This window comes from Drosophila serrata, unplaced genomic scaffold, assembly GCF_035046125.1.
Source record: "Drosophila serrata isolate PLE 108 unplaced genomic scaffold, ASM3504612v1 contig_8, whole genome shotgun sequence".
Taxonomy (NCBI): domain Eukaryota; kingdom Metazoa; phylum Arthropoda; class Insecta; order Diptera; family Drosophilidae; genus Drosophila; species Drosophila serrata.
The window spans coordinates 31,554-49,610 of record NW_028256906.1 but is presented as its reverse complement, the minus strand read 5'-3'; the positions used below and the strand labels follow the sequence as shown (position 1 = coordinate 49,610).

General features: G+C 35.8%; 2 protein-coding genes across 6 annotated transcripts in view; both read right to left on the bottom strand.

Moving 5' to 3' along the window:
- Ptpmeg2 (Protein tyrosine phosphatase Meg2) overlaps positions 1-12,311 on the bottom strand; it is a 38,023-nt gene extending 25,712 nt beyond the window's left edge. The window contains exon 1 of one of the 5 annotated variants that reach the window (XM_020952935.2): positions 12,203-12,311. In XM_020952935.2, the coding sequence (XP_020808594.2) occupies positions 12,203-12,298 (96 nt within the window). In that variant the 5' untranslated portion in view covers positions 12,299-12,311. Of the gene's footprint in view, positions 1-536; positions 1,716-11,890; positions 11,976-12,046 lie in introns of those variants that run through there. The other 4 variants (XM_086826008.1, XM_086826004.1, XM_086826014.1 and 1 more) reach the window with 4 other exon arrangements.
- Positions 12,312-14,765: 2,454 nt separating this feature from the next.
- LOC147645119 (uncharacterized) lies at positions 14,766-17,264 on the bottom strand. The gene is made up of 2 exons (XM_086825939.1): positions 15,092-17,264; positions 14,766-15,033 (listed from the first exon to the last, which is right to left on the bottom strand). Exons 1-2 carry the CDS (start codon positions 15,324-15,326, stop codon positions 14,786-14,788), a joined length of 483 nt encoding a protein of 160 aa, XP_086682065.1. The 5' UTR covers positions 15,327-17,264; the 3' UTR covers positions 14,766-14,785.
- Between the last annotated feature and the right edge of the window lie 793 nt (positions 17,265-18,057).

The following is an 18,057-nucleotide window of genomic DNA, read 5'->3' as shown; positions in this document are numbered from 1 at the left end:
CGGCGTGCCGAATTTAGCTCCGTTTCTTGTTTAATGGTCAATCTGATAAGATACCGACTAAGCTGAAGCACAAACACAGCATCTGAGATGAGATAAAAAATAAGTTTTTATTCTTTTCAGTAATTCTTTCTTTCTTTCCATTTTCCAGGTGGGAATTTATCATCGGAGAGCTCTTTGTTCGATGCTAATGAACTAGGTGAGAGCAAGAAGGAGAGATGTGGAGAAAATAACAAAGAGAGAGAACAACAAAAACAACAACAGAAGAACACATCTTGAAAAACTTGAAAGGAAGATACACAGAGAGAGAGGGAGAGACGGAGCAACAAGTTGAGTTTGTTGTTTCAAGGAAAAGGAGCAGAAACAGGCAACAACTAATAAAGTGAGTCTATTTATAGACGCAGCTCCACAAAAAATGATGGAGATTGACGGACGCAAAAGGGAGAGAGCATATACTCCTGAAGCAAAGCTTAGAAAGTTAAAATCCAAGTGCAGTTGAAAAGGGATGGCTATATGTGCCCACTCACTGACACACGCACCTTGGCAATGCATAGGAAGAGGCGCTGATGACAACCGGTGCTCCCTTCGCTCCTGCTCTTGCTTCTGCTGCTGCTGCTGCTGCTGTAGCTATTGTTGTTGCAGCCATCTTCCGGCTTGTCCTTATTCCATTGTGTTTCCTGCATTTTGGGTCATTTTTTGCACACGAGCAACGCACATACACACACTCACAAAAACAAATAAATAATAACTATGAACTAGCATTAATAAATTCCATCACAGAGCAACGCCAAGCGAGATGGGATGAGATGAACGCGAACGCGGACGACTGACAACAAACAATGAACAAAACTCGCAGCGCGGCGAACGACCAACAACAGTGCAGCGCCACGCTCTGCCCGCGCCGGCAGAGCAGAACTGAGTGGCTGTGGCTGTGGCAGTGGCTGCGGCTGCGCAAGAGCACGTCGGAAAAGAGAGAAGAAAAAAGGAAGGGGGAGAAAGAGGCTGCGCAGTCCGCCCCTTTGCTGCTGCCATTGGACTATGGGGCAAATTACCACTGTTTTGTGGCATTAGTTAATTACAAAAAAAACAATAAAATCAGTTTAGTCAGAAGCTTGTAAAACTATGAAGGAGTCATTTCCGACCTTATAAATCATATATATTCTTGATCAGCATCAACAGGCGAATCTTTCTAGCCATTATTTGGCAGAAAAAAAAATTTACCAATTTTTTCAAAATTTTATAAGGGGTTACATCGTTCAAATGTCATCGTTCAAAAAAAATGACAAAAATTTTAAATTTTTAATATTTTAAATGGAGTATGCAGATTTATTAACCTACTAAAAACTAACATGAAAAAGCTTTCCGAACTAGAATTAATCAATTTTTGGCCGAGTTGTGAAATTTTTAAACTTTGTTTAGTCGACAAAATAAGCATATAAAAAGAGCGATTAATATCGATTCAAATAATGTAAATATTTTAAGTTTAGTTTGGCTTTTTCCCCCACAGTATGTTGCTGCCACTGACACAGTTCAATGTCAGCCCCACAGCGAGAGAGAGAGAGAGCGGACTGTTGGAGAGTGGAGCTGGAGAGAGCGAGAGATCACGTTAAAAGGATGCCCATTAACAGTGATCTCTGTTAATCGCCAGCCAGTACAGTAGAGCTTCGGCAATGTTAAGTTTCCGTAACTTAAAATCATAATTAAATAAAGCAAACTAAACATAACTATGTTAATCCTACTATTTTAAATAAATTACAGTACGATGGATATATAAAATAATTTTAATCGGATAGCTAAAAGGAACTTTTTAACAGCAAGAGCAGAAAATTGAAGCCCCACTGTATTCTTACAGCTGAAAAATGAGAAAACATTTTAAAGAAAATAACCAAATAAAGCTAAACTTGCACGCCTCGCCGAGCGACTTATGTGCTTAATTGAATTAAACAATTTTCGTTGAGCGGCACTCGCTTATGACTTCTTATGAAAGTGTTAAGAAATTTCGCCAGAGTTTCGGAATGGATAAATTTCACTTGCTTCTTGTACGTCGCGACGGGCTCTCGCATATGTGAGCTTGTCCGTGCTTTGTTTTCTACCATTTGCGCATGATTATTGTTATTATTTTTTTATTATTATTACGCTTTCTTGCGGTGTGCGCCCGACTCTTGATTATTTGAACAAAACGCTCGCTTAAGACTGTCCCTGGCTTAGCCCCCCTTTTCCCCTTTCCCCGTCTGCCAGGGGGCGTGACATTGAGACAAGACACAAGCTTCCAAGCATCACGCTTATGTCTCAGTCTGTCTTTCTGTCTGTTGTTATTATTATTATTTTCATTGTTGTTGCTGTTGGCTTAAAAAACTTTCTTTTCAATGCGTTTCATACACAAATCCGCATCGAAAAGAAATCACCATAGCTTATAAACACACTTATATATGTATGAATGTGAGTCTGTCTACCGATATATCGATCTGAATAATCGTTGCTACAGTCTTACCACCGCAAACCTAAAAGGAAAAGCTAAGGGTCAGATTTTAGGGGTTCGAAATACTAAGATTATATATCTTACTATCAAAAAACATTATAATTTATTGAAATAGCAAGTTTCCAAAGTACTCAATTGATAATGTTGATAAGGGAAAGATTTAACCAAATAGAGATTTCTTTCTTCCTGTTGGGATAAAAATAAAACCTTAAAATAAAAACTTTACTTAATTAAAGTTGAAGTTTAGCTAAATTTAAAGGTAGACCAAAAAACAATACTTTATAAAATATGTCAAGAAATATTAAATATACAACATTTTTGAAAAACCCTTTAAGGCACTTAAACAGAGTTTCACTTAAAGAATTTATACTGTATTTTGCTGCCCTCAAAACTAGTTTGATCTATAAAAAACACACTCCGGCGTAACCCACTTTGTCGTAGAAAGTGATCACAAATGGGATTAGTGGTATATTACCATTTCTTTGGACTTGAGCATTATGCAATGCAATGGGATTCCAAAAAAGAAAAAAACCCGACTGTTTTGGGCCCTCAATGATGCGACACATTGGCTTTAGTTGACCATGGAACGTGACTAAACTGAGTAATGGAAAGCATTTCTCCAGCAACATATATATAAGATATCTTATGTCATTCAAGCAAACAACTTTAGCATATTTAAATTCTAAATAAATAAGGGTAAATTTACTTATTAAGTTTGAAATAAGAAAATATGGGAATTAAAAGAATCTATAGTTTTTTAGCTACCAATTTTAATACTATAGATACTTCTTTTCTTTTATATCTTGGCAAGTTTAGTCTTTACTATTTTCTTCATTTTTTTCTAGACTTAATTAAGCCCCCTGAGTATGAAACTTAATTTCTTATCCACTCCATTTCGAATGCTTTTGACAGGGCCACCGGGCATAGTGCCAACAGAGTAGAGTCGAAACAAACAAATAAACAAAACAAAAACAGCTGAAATGTTGCCATTTTAATTATCAAAAAAATGACTCGAAATGGCAGAACAAGGGGAGCCCCAAAATGTGGGGGAAACTAAGCAACATATATACATTTTTTTGCTACCTTTTTTACATTTCTTTTGGGACCTACATATGTAGGCCAAACAAATGAAAAGGCATCTCTCCACCCCCCTGCTTCGTCTAGCTCAAAATAAAAACTCATTTCTTTAGCACAATGTAAATCGGTCAAACCAATAAAAAAAAAAAGAAAACAGCAAATCTGCAACAACAATGCCTTTCAAGAGTTCTTTCAACTTGGCTTTTTAATGTGCCTGATTTTTTTACATTTAGAAAAATTCATTAAGCTAATTTCGGATTTATTGAGGAAAACTTAAGAACTCTGATTGATAGCTCAAACTTTGAAATTACTAAAAGGTAATTTGAATATTTAAAATGAATTTTAAAGCTGTATAATAAAACTATTCATGGTTAAATAAGAACTTAATGAGAAAATCAATATTAACTTAAAAGAATTTTAACCATACTCAAATAAATTATTAAGCAAATTAAATTGCAGATTAATTTATTTTTAGGTACATATTGAAATCTCTTCTGTTCATTTTAAATAGTTAAAAATCTGTCATAAATAATAATATTACAATATTTGTATATTGATAAAAGCAATTTATATAATATCAACTTGATTGAACTCGACTAATATTCAAAATAAATAAATAAATATCAAGTACTCTTTATAATTTATATTACTTTTTTGCAGTGTAACACGGAAATTCAAAAGTGTTGAGGACTGGGGATCAAGGCAAGTTCCTAAGTCGAAAAGTTGGTATCCCGGGATGGGGGACACATGTCATTGTCAGGCCGTGGTCCAAATGCAATTGAGCAAAATATCGCAATGAAGACTTGAGCACGACACAGCGAATAAGTAGTAGGAGTAGGAGATGGAGATGGAGATGAAAATGGAGATGGAGGATGACGGATAAAGAACAAGAACAAGAACAGCGGAAATGAAGGCTCAGACAATGGGACCTCTCGCATTAGAAACTATTTTTTATACAGAGAAAACCCACAACACACTATTGTAGTAAGTAATATTCCGAAAACAAAACTGAAGAACTGGCAGAAATAGAACTAAAAGAGAGAGAAATAGGGAAGATATAGGGAAAGCTTAGAAAAAAGCGATAAACATGTACAGTAAATATTCCATTAAATAAATACAACCTATCAATATATATGGGAAATAATATTAAAATATATATTTATCATTTTATATTTATATATATATTATAGTTGAAGAAGAAAACCCTCATTTAAGAGGTTTAGAACTTAATATTAAAATAGATATATTTATCATATCATATTTGTATATTAAAGTTAAAGAATAAGCAATAATATAAGAGAGTGAGTGATTGTATCAAATAATTTGCAATCATCTAACCTATTATTCACTGTGGCAACTCTTTTTGAATAGAAATCATTTGCGAAAACCCACGTCGCCACCAATCCAAGCCAGAATCTAAAAGCTCCAGAGGCAGATTCGGATTCGAAATCATAGAATGAACTGGCAGCAAGACGGAGAGAGGAGCAAGAAGACTTCGCCAAGAGCCACTCGCCCGGTCGGTCACATGGGAGTCTGTAGGGCGAGTTCAATGACCCGCAAGAGATTGGCACAACAGCAGCAGCAGCAGCAGCAGAGGCAGAGGCACAACACAACACAAAAAGCAAAACACAATGCCCTAGCTGCTCCCTTTTCTTCTCTTAACAACCCAACTAGCTATTGCCACCTTCACCTTCTCCCTCATTGGTGTTATCGAAATAATTCCCAATTATGAGTCAGTAAATGGGGAAAATCGTAGTTAAAACAAAAGCAGGAGTACTGGTCACTAATAAATAGTCATATGCTACTCATACACTGACCCAGTTTAGAGGGAATAAGTATTAGATATAGATAATATATAGTGTACATACATGTATCAAATGAATATGATTTGTAATGTTCAATATACATTTTAAAATATTGTATTTAACCATAAATGGTTTTTAATTTGTTTGCTTTTTGATACAACAAATATTCAATACATAAAAGAAAGTATTTATATAACGCATATAATGGAACGTTAATATATATTTTTATATATTTAACTTTCAGGTCAAACTATAGAAATTTTTTGTTGTTGCTTTGATAATGCACAATATGTCTTACTCAACTCTAGTTTTTCTATGTTACTTTTTTTTATACGCTTGCAGGGTATGATAATTTCAATCAGCGGTTCTATAATCAGTAATTGACTATGATCAATAACTATGATCAATAAGTATCTATGACCAGTAAGTAACTATGAGCACTAAGTAACTATGAGCAGAAATTAACTATGAGCAGTGAATAACTCTGATCAGTACGTGTCAACGAACATTAGTTAACTATGATCAGTAAGTATTTATCACCAGTAAGTGTGTATAATCAGTTACTAACTTTGAACACTAATAAACAATGACTTGGAACTTTTGTATCACAACACGTATCCGAGACTTGGCTGGCAGAAGGCACTTCGTTCCGGGGATGTTAAAACAAGTTGGGAATCATAAGTACAGATGTGCGAGATTTGTTTTGGAACAAATTCAGGAGCAAGCTATTTGAATAAAACTATGGAGTTGTTCTTATATATAATTTTACTAGTATATAAGTCGGAACATGTCGAATCGGTGGACTATATAAACATATATATATATAGCTGACATAGGAACGATCGGAAATCTTAAGTCAGTTACTATGAACCATACGTAACTATGAGCAGTAAGTAACTCTGAGCGATAAGTATCTATGACCACTAAGTAACTCTGAACAGTAAGTACCTATGACCAGCAAGTAACTCTGAACATTAATTAACCATGACAAGTAAGTAACTATGATCAGTAAGTATCTCTGACCAGTATGTATGTATGATCACTTACTAATTTGAGCACTAATAAACAATGACTTGCAACTTTTGTAACACAACACGTATCCGAAACTTGGCTGGTAGAAGGCACTTCGTTCCGGGGATGTTAGAACAAGTTGGGAATTATATGCACAGATGTGCGAGATTTGTTTTGGAACAAATTTACGAGCAAGCTATTTGAATGAAACTATGGAGTTATTCTTATATATCATTTTACTAGTGTATAAGTCGGAGCATGGCGAATCGGTGGATTATATAAACATATATATATATAGCTGACATAGGAACGATCGGAAAACTTAAGTCAGTTACTATGAACCATACGTAACTATGAGCAGTAAGTAACTCTGAGCGATAAGTATCTATGACCACTAAGTAACTCTGAACAGTAAGTACCTATGACCAGCAAGTAACTCTGAACATTAATTAACCATGACAAGTAAGTAACTATAATCAGTAAGTATCTATAACCAGTAAGTATGTATGATCAGTTACTAACTTTGAATACAAGTAAACAATGACTTGCAACTTTTGTAACACAACACATTTCTGAGACCTGGCCGGTAGAAGTCACTTCGTTCCGGGGATGTTAAAACAGGTTGGGAATCATATCACAGATGTGCGAGATTTGCTTTTGAGCAAATTTAAGAGTAATCTATTTGAATGAAACTATGCAGTTAATGTTCTGTATAATTTTACTGGCATAAAGGTCGGAGCATGTCGAATCGGTGGACTATAGATCTACATATATAAAGCTGCCATAGGAACAATCGGACGATTTATAGAACTATGAATAGTAAATAAGCCTGAACAGTAAGTATCTATGACTAGAAATTAACGCTGATTAGCAAGTATCTTTGACCAGTAAGTAACTCCGAACAGCAAGTATCTATGACCAGTAAATTACTTTAATCAATAACTATCTATGACCAGCAAGTATGTATGATCAGTTACTAACTTTGAACACTAGTAAACAATGACTTGCAACTTTTGTAACAACACATTTCTGAGACCTGGCCGGTAGAAGTCACTTCGTTCCGGGGATGTTAAAACAAGTTGGGAATCATATCACAGATGTGCGAGATTTGCTTTTGAGCAAATTTAAGAATGAAACTATGGAGTTATTGTTCTGTAAAATTTTACTAGTATATAAGTCGGAGCATGCCGATTCGGTGGACTATATATATACATATATAAAGCTGACATAGGAGCAATCGGACGAATTATAGAACCATGATCAGTAAGTAACAATGAACATTAAGTAACTATGATCAGTAAGTATCTATGACCAGTAACACTGAACAGAATGTAACTATGATCAGTAAGTAACTATGATCAGTATTCAACTATGAGCAATAATTAGTAAGTCATTTGACCATTGAGTATGTATGATCAGTAATTAACTTTGAATACAAGTAAACAATGACTTGCAACTTTTGTAACACAACACATTTCTGAGACTTGGCCGGCAGCAGCCACTTCGTTCCGGGGATGTTAAAACCAGTTGGGAATCATATTATCAAGAGATTTGTTTTGGAACAAATTTAAGAGCAAGTTATTTCAATGAAACTATGGAGTTATTCTGCTATATAATTTTACTAGTATATAAGTCGGAACATGTCGAATCGGTGGACTATATAAAAATATATAAAGCTGCCATAGGAACGATCGGAAAATTTAAGTCAATTACTATGAACAGTAAGTAATTCTGGACATTAAGTAAGTATGACCGATAAGTAACTCTGAACGATAAGTATCTACGGCCAGTAAGTACCTCTGAACAGAAGTATCTATGACCAGCAAGTAACTCTGAACAGTAAATATCTATCACCAGTAAGTATGTATGATCAGTTACTAACTTTGAACACTAATAAACAATGACTTGCAACTTTTGTATCACAACACGTATCCGAGACTTGGCTGGTAGAAGGCACTTCGTTCCGGGGATGTTAGAACAAGTTGGGAATCATATGCACAGATGTGCGAGATTTAAGAGCAACCTATTTGAATGAAACTATGGAGTTATTCTTCTATATAATTTTACTAGTATCTAAGTCGGAACATGTCGAATCGGTGGACTATATAAACATATATATAGCTGCCATAGGAACGATCGGAAAATTTAAGTCAATTACTATGAACAGGAAGTAACTCTGGACATTAATTAACTATGAGCAGTAATTAACTCTGAACAGTAAGTATCTATGGCCAGTAAGTAACTCTGGACATTAAGTAACTATGAGCAGTAATTAACTCTGTACAGTAAGTTTCTATGACCGATAAGTAACTCTGAACGATAAGTATCTACGGCCAGTAAGTACCTCTGAACAGGAAGTATCTATGACCAGCAAGTAACTCTGAACAGTAAATATCTATCACCAGTATGTATGATCAGTTACTAACTTTGAACACTAATAAACAATGACTTGCAACTTTTGTATCACAACACGTATCCGAGACTTGGCTGGTAGAAGGCACTTCGTTCCGGGGATGTTAGAACAAGTTGGGAATCATATGCACAGATGTGCGAGATTGAAGAGCAACCTATTTGAATAAAACCATGGAGTTATTCTTCTATATAATTTTACTAGTATATAAGTCAGAGCATGGCGAATCGGTGGAATATATATATATGTATATATATATAGCTGGCATAGGAACGATCGGAAAATTTTAAGAGAAATAAATGGATGTATATTATAATGGCTTAAATTCTGTGCATTAAATGGCTTATTGTGGCATGCAAAAAAAAGTCCCAAAAGTAGCAAATCCGTACACCATTTACGATTTTAAATGTTCTGCTTTTCGAGATGTACTCTCGTTTCCCCCTTATCATTTTCCCCTACTTTTGAGATATATATTTATTTATTTTTTCCTAGGTGCTCTAGGCGCTCTGGGACTAGCTGTGTTCCCTATCTCACTCCCACTCCCACTTCCACTCCCGCTCCAGTTTCAGTTTTGGTTTTGGGTTCAGTTCGGGACGGGTGGTGCGGTGTGGTGTTCTACTTTTTGCCGTTTGTGGCCTGTGCGGCGGTTGATAAGAGGAGAGCCAATGGGTTTGACCCATTTCCACGATATACACACACACACACACACACACACGTTGCGGCGTTGCACAACGCTCTTTTTGTTTATTTTCAGTTTATTTTTATTCTCCGCTTTTCGTTTTTAATGAAAGTTATTGTGGCTGCTGCCCTCGCGGCTTAATCAACGCAAATGAGGATGCCGAGTCAGTCGCCCGGCTGGCTGAGCAAATGAAATCAAAAAAACAGGCATATCTATATAAATATATATAGCAACAGGCTGCCACACCTTTAGTACCCACTATATATCTGTCTATAATATCCCTTAAATCCCCTTATGTTATCCTGCATGGGGGTTATTGTACTCCAAGTCCGGGTTCAAAATCCCATCTCAAGGATACAATAATAATAAATTCAAAGCAACCGAAAATGGGATAATAATGCTAAAATGAATTTATGTTTAGGGAATATATAGATTTATACACATATTCTATAATCCATATAACTTGATAGTGAGATAGAAACTCTAGAATCTGTATATAGTATATAGTTAGGTAATATGCCACAGATCAAATGTTTACTATCCTTGAATGCTCAGTCCTTGCATTGATCATTCATTCCATACATTCTTTCAACTATTTTAATAATTTTACAGGACTTTTAGCTTAAGCTTGAGTCAGATCTAAATAAAATCTCTCTCTCTGTAGGCCACGTTGAAGGAAGCAGACAACCTGGAACTGGGCTAAAATCATATTATGGTCGTTTAACATCCCACTGACTGCCTCTTTTATGAGCATTTCTATTTGAACATTGAGTCTCACTTGCAGACAGAAACACATTCGTACAAATATTATCATATGGACAACAATAAAAAACGCCACTATTTGCAGTGTTCAAGTGAAATCAATTGTGCAAACATAAATATTTGCAATCCAAATGGGAACTGAATACGAAAAATCAATGATGAAATGAATTCGAAAATGACTAATATAATTCCAATTCGATTTAAAAAACGACCGAGTTCTATGGCAACTAAATATCACAATAAAAACAGTTCAGTTCATAAGCAGAGGGTTACAAATAAAATCCAATATCTATATTACTTTAAGAATTATTTAATTGCTAAATCTGCTACTCAGATATGAGGTTCTAAAACGTAATAACGCAACGTGAATTTTCTATGAAAGAAAACTTTCGTGCTATTCATGGAAAATTGAGAAAAAACAAATATAAATTCGACCTTCCCTCCTGCTTTTGTTCGCATGAATGAAAGTTTTCTCTCTTTAAACAAATTGCCAAAGTCAAAGAAACGAATTTCCAAAGAAAAGTACAAATTTACGAGCTATTCCAGAGGTGTGTAGTATAGGTTCGATCTTCAGAACAAAAAAATAAATAAATAATCGGAAAGGCGCACACACAAACAAAGCAGCCACTTCCGATTGGCATCTAGAAAATGCTAATAAAACTGGAAATTTCCGAGTACAAATTATTGAATCTATTGAGAATTGCAGAAGCACCTATATATATCTTTTTGGATAAATATGGCACATAAAATTGTCTTCTTTTGTGATCTAGAGATCTAGACAATATGGAAATGTTTCACAAAGACTAAGCTCTTGAGTGTTTTTCAGAAGATAAACCCCAAACCCGGAAAACCTAACACACGATTTAGAACTTATGAAAATATACGAAAATATTAGAAAACAAAAATATTAAATAAATTATATAAAATTAAATAAATACTTAGAAATATTTTGATAAGAGTGAGCAATAAGAAACTAAATTCTTCGAAGGGTTCCGAAGCATATAAATTAATATATTAATAAATTAAAAAAAAGAAACAATTGTAAAGCGCAAATATTTTCTTTAAAGTTTGAAATTTCGCAATATAAATAACCGTATTAATTTGTAATATAACTGTCTTTACGTCTCTCCCTCTTATTCACTCCCTCTATTTACCCACCGTTCTTTGATCCATCACTCTCTTTCTCCCTCTCTCCTGCAGTGATTAAGCAAACAATGAACTCGCGCCATCAGCTGTGTACTTGAGTGTGAGTGTGTGTCTGTGAGCAGCTTCTTGACTGCAAGTGTGCCAATGTGTGTGTGTGGAAGTGGGATTGGGAACAAAGTTTTGTGCAATAATTGACCGGCTTAGCGAAGGAGAAAAGCAAAAATATAACACAAAAGAGCAAAAGAAGAAAAAGGGAAAGCGTTTTCTTTTGTTTTTCCCTTTAACTAAACCGGTTTTTGACCCTTTGCAGCAGCTACAAGGAGAGGAAACCGTAACTTTCCCTAATGAAGCGTAAGCGGACAAACACACACACATATACATATATTCGAGAACTCCCACTGTTGTTGTTTTGGGAGTGATAACTGCATAGGAATGCCACTGGAGGAACGAGCGAGAAAGGGAGCAGGAGACCGAAGGCGGCGGGTGGGAGGGGGCGGCACGTGTTAACCGATATAAACACGTACCTACACACACAAAAACACACATTCAAACTTGCGCACTGCATCAAATATTGTGTATTGCAATTGCAATTGCGGAATACCTTCTCACAACAAAGTGAGTCCACACAAACATAAACACACACACACACTTGTACCCGAATACAGGTTGAAAACACGTACGTAAAGTTTCGGCTTCTTGTCAATGTTCTTAATGTTTAACTTGATTTGCCTGCACTCACTGTGGGTGGGGGCGTGTCAGCACTATAGTTCCCGCCCCCGCACTGTTTGTTTATTGTTTATTTATTGTTTTTTATTTATTTTTTAACAATCACTTACGAATTCGTCCATTTCTGATGAAAAAAAAATATCAATAATCGATAATTCGATATGCCGATATTTCGATACGACGATTTCGTGATGGTTGTCTAACATCTTACATCTGACACATCTGTTAGGCCGTTCTACACGTTTACAGATACATGGGGTCAAATTCCCATCTAAGATGTAAAATTAGTAACATGTCGATATGCAGTATCGTGATATTTCGTGAGTTCCGCAGCTGTTTTTAACATTTATTGTAACATATCCGCTCTTATTAACAGAGGAGGACGTAAATTAACAGAGTTTTCTCGCGTTGGCTATCCAGGGCAGTGCTGCAAATTTGGATTATTTACCGACGAAACTGTTTTTTTTTTATTAATGGTAATTGAGTGAAACATTTGTGAATTGCGGGAATTGTGGAATGCGGGAATTCTGTTCTTTTAGAAATTGAGTTGGCTTTTTGCGGATAACTTTAAAATTATTATCAATCTGCTTGATTATTTTTCCGCCTTTTTACAACGCTCAGTCATATATATATGTTGGAACGGGCCGGATCGGACAACTATGTATATCATAAAGCTGCCATAGGAATGATCGGAAAATTTTTACAAAAAAAAATTATAACATTTTCAGTTTTCAACAGAATGAAATCAATTTGAGAGGAATAAGAATGGCTGTGGCTGTTGTAGGAAGACTGACAATCGCCGTGGCGATAACATTTTCAGTTTTCAACAGAATGAAATCAAATTTGAGATATAGTCATTTTATATTTTTCTACAATTTTGTGTAAAATTTTATGAAAATCGGACTAATATATCGTATAGCTCCCATAGAAAAGATCGAGAAATTTGAGAGGAATGAGAATGGCAGTGGCTGTTGTAGGAAGACTGACAATCGCCGTGGCGATAACATTTTCAGTTTTCAACAGAATGAAATCAAATTTGAGATATAGTCATTTTATATTTTTCTACAATTTTGTGTAAAATTTTATGAAAATCGGACTACTATATCATATAGCTCCCATAGGAACGATCAAGAAATTAATCCAATTAAAAATTATAACATTATAAGTTTTCAACAGATTTTCATCAAATTTGAGATATAGCCATTTTATATTAGTCTTAAATTTTGTGTCAAATTTTATGAAAATCAAAAAACTATACCATATTGGTGTCATACAAACAATCGTTAGATATAGACGAATACTGCAAATCTGTAAATGTAAAACTGTAAATATATTATGAATAGGTGAATAAAATGAAAGCAGGTATTACTTCATTGTTTTTTAACATAAATATATATATTTTATATTGTATTGATTCTTAGTCATCGAAGTTCTATCTGCAAGGGTATATAAACTTCGGCGTGCGCAAAGTAGTTTCCTTGCTTGTTTTTATTTTAATAAATGTACATATAATGCTGCGTCGACTATGAAGTGCCTGTAAAATATCTGCACAAGATAGGCACTAATAGGTCATACGCAAAGGAGGAAGACCAATAAGATATTCAGAAAATAATGGAAAACTTTTAAACAAAAATTAACTTAAAAAATTGTTATTTTTGTTGACATTTTTTCGCCTCTGAGCTTTATATTGGATCAGGAGGCTGTAAGTTAACAGAATTCTCCCTCGGGTGTCGGGTCGTTGTCATATCGATATATCGATATCCTATATCGTGATTTTTCGTGAGTTCCGCAGCTGTTATTTAACATTTGACAGGCTTGCAGGTACATGACCAGCTCTCACGACCAGTATGACCGCGCCGCTGGTAATAAAAAATACCATCCGGTTTTTCGGTATTTTCGTCATTAAATTGCTACCGAGAACACTTGTCGGAATACTATTTTCTGTGCACTGCGCCTGTGTCAGCGTTTCAATAAAGCTTATGGAAATCGAGCGCCAAAACAATCAAACAAATAATGCAAGCTGAAAAGGTTAAATTCTAGTGTAAGATGCGTATTAGAAGTGGCAAAAACATTCTGCTTTCTTTTATTCTTCCATTTCAGCTGGTTCCGGTTTAAGCTTCCGTCTCGGAGCTATTGCGATGGGAGGACCCGGTTTGTGTCTAGAGTATGAATCCGCTGCTTCTTCGATGAATCGTAGTTACTGGTTTAATTTAATAATATTCTGCAAAACTTTGTGGATGGTGGTAGATTGATCTCTTTGAAAAGCGGATACAGCATTTCTTAGCTCTTTTGGAACTTTATTCCGATGGGCCGCATAGAACAGTGAAGAATGCGTTTAAAACTTAGAAATATTTGGTTTATATCTTGGCTAAGTGATTTAAATTTGATTTAATATCCGGGTAAAAGCATTATTCAACAACCCGAGCTTCATGTAGCTTTGCAATATGAAATAGAATCAAATATTGTATTGATTTGAGTATCCATTTATTTTGTTGTACATTTCATGCTTTCCATATTAATTACTGCACGAGTGTCTGGCCAAAGCTTTCAGATAGGCATAAATACTTTAAATAACTATAGAAATTGCACCAAAAGGCAACAATAACAAACACATAGTGTCATATTCGCATAATCCAGGCTGTGGCAGGCTGTAAACTTTAAATAATAAAACCATTTCAGTCTTGAAACTTTCTTTACTCAAGCATTCTCCACTTTACTAAATAAAAAACAATCAGGAATTTGAAGAGACCGCCGTAGAGGTCTCCCGACCCAGAGTCATACAATCTATAGCCATGGCAAGGACATCGCTTCACCGTATCGTTTCGGGGCTCAAAGGGTGGCATGCAATCGTGACAAAACATTTGCACCGTCCTGAACTTGTTGATTAGTAAAGTGCAGCCCAGTTTCGGTGACCAAACACAAAGGGCATCGAATTTGGTAGCTGCAACTCAATGAGGAATTATTATTGATGTTCGGTTAAGAAAATTCTGCCATCAAACCATTAATTCGCATGCCCTTTGGAAGGCAGTTGACCATCGGTGCATAAAAGCCTCGTATTCCCCTTGCAAATCGAGATGCCTCCTTGAGTACACTGTATCCCGTCTCCTTTATGGGGCACTCCTTGTTTTTCTCAGTGCAGTCCATACACAATATATTAGCATCCTTCAGTTGGATAAATCTTTCGCCCTGGGCGAGACCGAGTATAAGACAAGTGTACAAGTATTCCTTCAACATTTTGATGCAGAAAGTAAATAGATTTTCCAAAAAAAAAAAAAAAAACTTTAAATGCTTTTATTTTCAGTGTTTACTTTGTCAATTTTTAAAGTTACTTATTTTATTGATTCATTATTTCTAAGCTAAATATACTGTGTATTGAACCATTGCCATAGCTGATGAAAATCAAAGGTGGGCGGAAAAGTACAATCTCGCATGGCGTATACTTGATATGTCGCTATTATAAGCCATATATTTGGCACTTTTTTAAGAATGAAGTAAAAGTTTCCATAGTACTTAGGCTAAAAGTAACTTCAACCCAGCCACTCCACAATCACCTTTGGCAACAAACACATAGCAGCTTTAAACACTTTATAGTTTCATGAATATTAACATTACGTATACGACATGTTGTTCATGAGTTTCGAGCAGAAAGATAAGAAGGGAAACATGTAAAGGAAATTGTGGAAAATTAAATAAAAAGAAGCACAAGAAAGAAGGAAGATTATGAAAGGATTAAGTTCTCAAGTAGGTGATGTCCAATTAAAATGATTAAAGTTTCGACTATTATTAAAGAGGTTTAACATGAGATGTTCTCATTATATTTCCTCTTTCTTATGGTTCTTTAACTGTATGTAAATGTCAATAAATATACATAAAATATAATAAGGAAGTTAACAGATATACCCTTCATCTAAGTGCTTTCACATTTTACATTTCCAATATTGAGCAGAGGCAAAAAGGCCGGAAACGTGGGTGAGGCGTTGAAATTACACCCACACACTCGCACACACAGAGCAGCTGTAAAAACACAAGTGAAAAATAGGAGGGTTCTTTCTTTCTTTTTTGGAAACCAGGCAACCAGTGCGTATCCACACTTTTGATTCTCAATGGATCCCCTCTAAAATGCCACCCCTGACAACAGCCTAAACACACCATTTCCAAACCTCCAACCATTTTTGGTAGCTTTCAGAATCATCTTTTTTTGTAATCGATTTTAAATGTTTAAATTGCCAGTTTAATCATGAATGTAGCTACTTTTCTTGTGTGTTTGTTTCTAAATTGATTCCCAAAACACTAGATATTAAAGATAGAAAACTTACCAAAAAAAGTTAAGTGGTTAATTTTTTGAATAAGTAAAAAATGGAAAAATATTTTGACAAAAATACATACATATGAGCAAGCCGCATTCCTTTTAAATTTATGTAAAAATAAAACAAGTCAATGATTCTAAGCACTTTCTGGAACATTGAAAACAGGCCAAGTTTCCACACTTTGCTACTAAATAAGGCTCAGATTGCGTATACGCCATGTCGAACCCATCACATACACTTGAAGTGGATCAATTACAGGCTTAAATAAGGAGGAAAAAAGAGGAAAACAGGATCAGGCAAAGGAGATCTGACGATGCCAGAGGAAATGGGCAGGCATTAGAGTGACATTAAAGATCAATAAAAGTGAATTTATGCTCTCAGATGCGAGTGAACAGGATATCCTGTCTAGGACACACACACACACTGGCAACATATGCATGCCTGATTATTTGTTTATATCTAAGCTGCCTCATTGGGGGGGGGGGCTTCAATTTTTTTGTTAACCTTAAACACCAGTCGTTTTTTTGGGCTTTATACCTTTTGGCCCATAAATTATGCTACTCTTTATTATTTTGTAAAATGCCAGCTAGACAATTGGCAAAGAGAAGCAAAAACTGGCACACTTTTTTCTTCAATGGTGGGGAGTAAGTTAATGTCCCAACAAAAATGCAGACTTTCGGATCATATTTTCCAGCACACAAAAAAGTTATCCACAGGGGACAAGTGGTTTTTAGTCATATTTCCTTATTTTGTTTTAATTTTTTAGAATTGATAGAATGAAACCAGGCTAAGAGTCACCAAATAAAGAAAAGTAAAGGCAACCCTTTAAATTATTTACGAAGCTGAGAAGAAAGAAGAACGAAGCAAAACATGTGCAGCCTTACCGGTGTGACCCTGCTCTGCTACAGCTAAATCCCAAAGCTCACATGTCCGTTTATGTAGCCCTGGTCACTCTAATTTTAACAGAAAACGAACAAGCACGTGTGAAAAAAAAGCCACCGCACGCAAAGTAAAGGAATTAAGGAATAACTCCATAAACAGCAGTTAAAAATGTCGGCACCATCTGATAACCTGGAGCCTGCTTCACCTAAGGGCCTGATGTCTGCTCTACCTGACATCTCGGATCCTGCTCCACTGGAAAACCCGGTATCTGCTCGAAAATTTGCTTTACCTAAAAACCTGAAGTCTGCTCCAATGGAAAACCCGGTGTTTGCTTCACCTAGAAAACCCATGTCTGCTCCACTGAAAAAACCGGAGTCTGCTCTACTGAAAAACGTGAAGTCTGCTACACCAGAAAACCTGAAGTCTGTTCCACCTAAAAAACTAAAGTTAGCTCCACGTGAAATCCCCGCTGCACTGGAAGCCCCAGTGTTTGCTTCACCTAGAAAACCCTTGTCTGCTTCACTGACAAACCAGAAGCCTGCAAAATTTAAAAAACCGCTGTCTACTCCGCTGAAAACCCTGAAGTCTGCAACACCGGAAAACCTGGACTATGCTGCACCTAAAAAACTGAAGTTGGCTCCACCTGAAAACCAAAAGTTTGCTGCACTGGAAAACCCGGTGTTTGCTTCACCGAGAAATCCCGGGTCTGCTCCACCTAGAAAACTCGTGTCTGCTCCACTGGAAAACCCGGTGTTTGCTTCACCAAGAAACCCCGT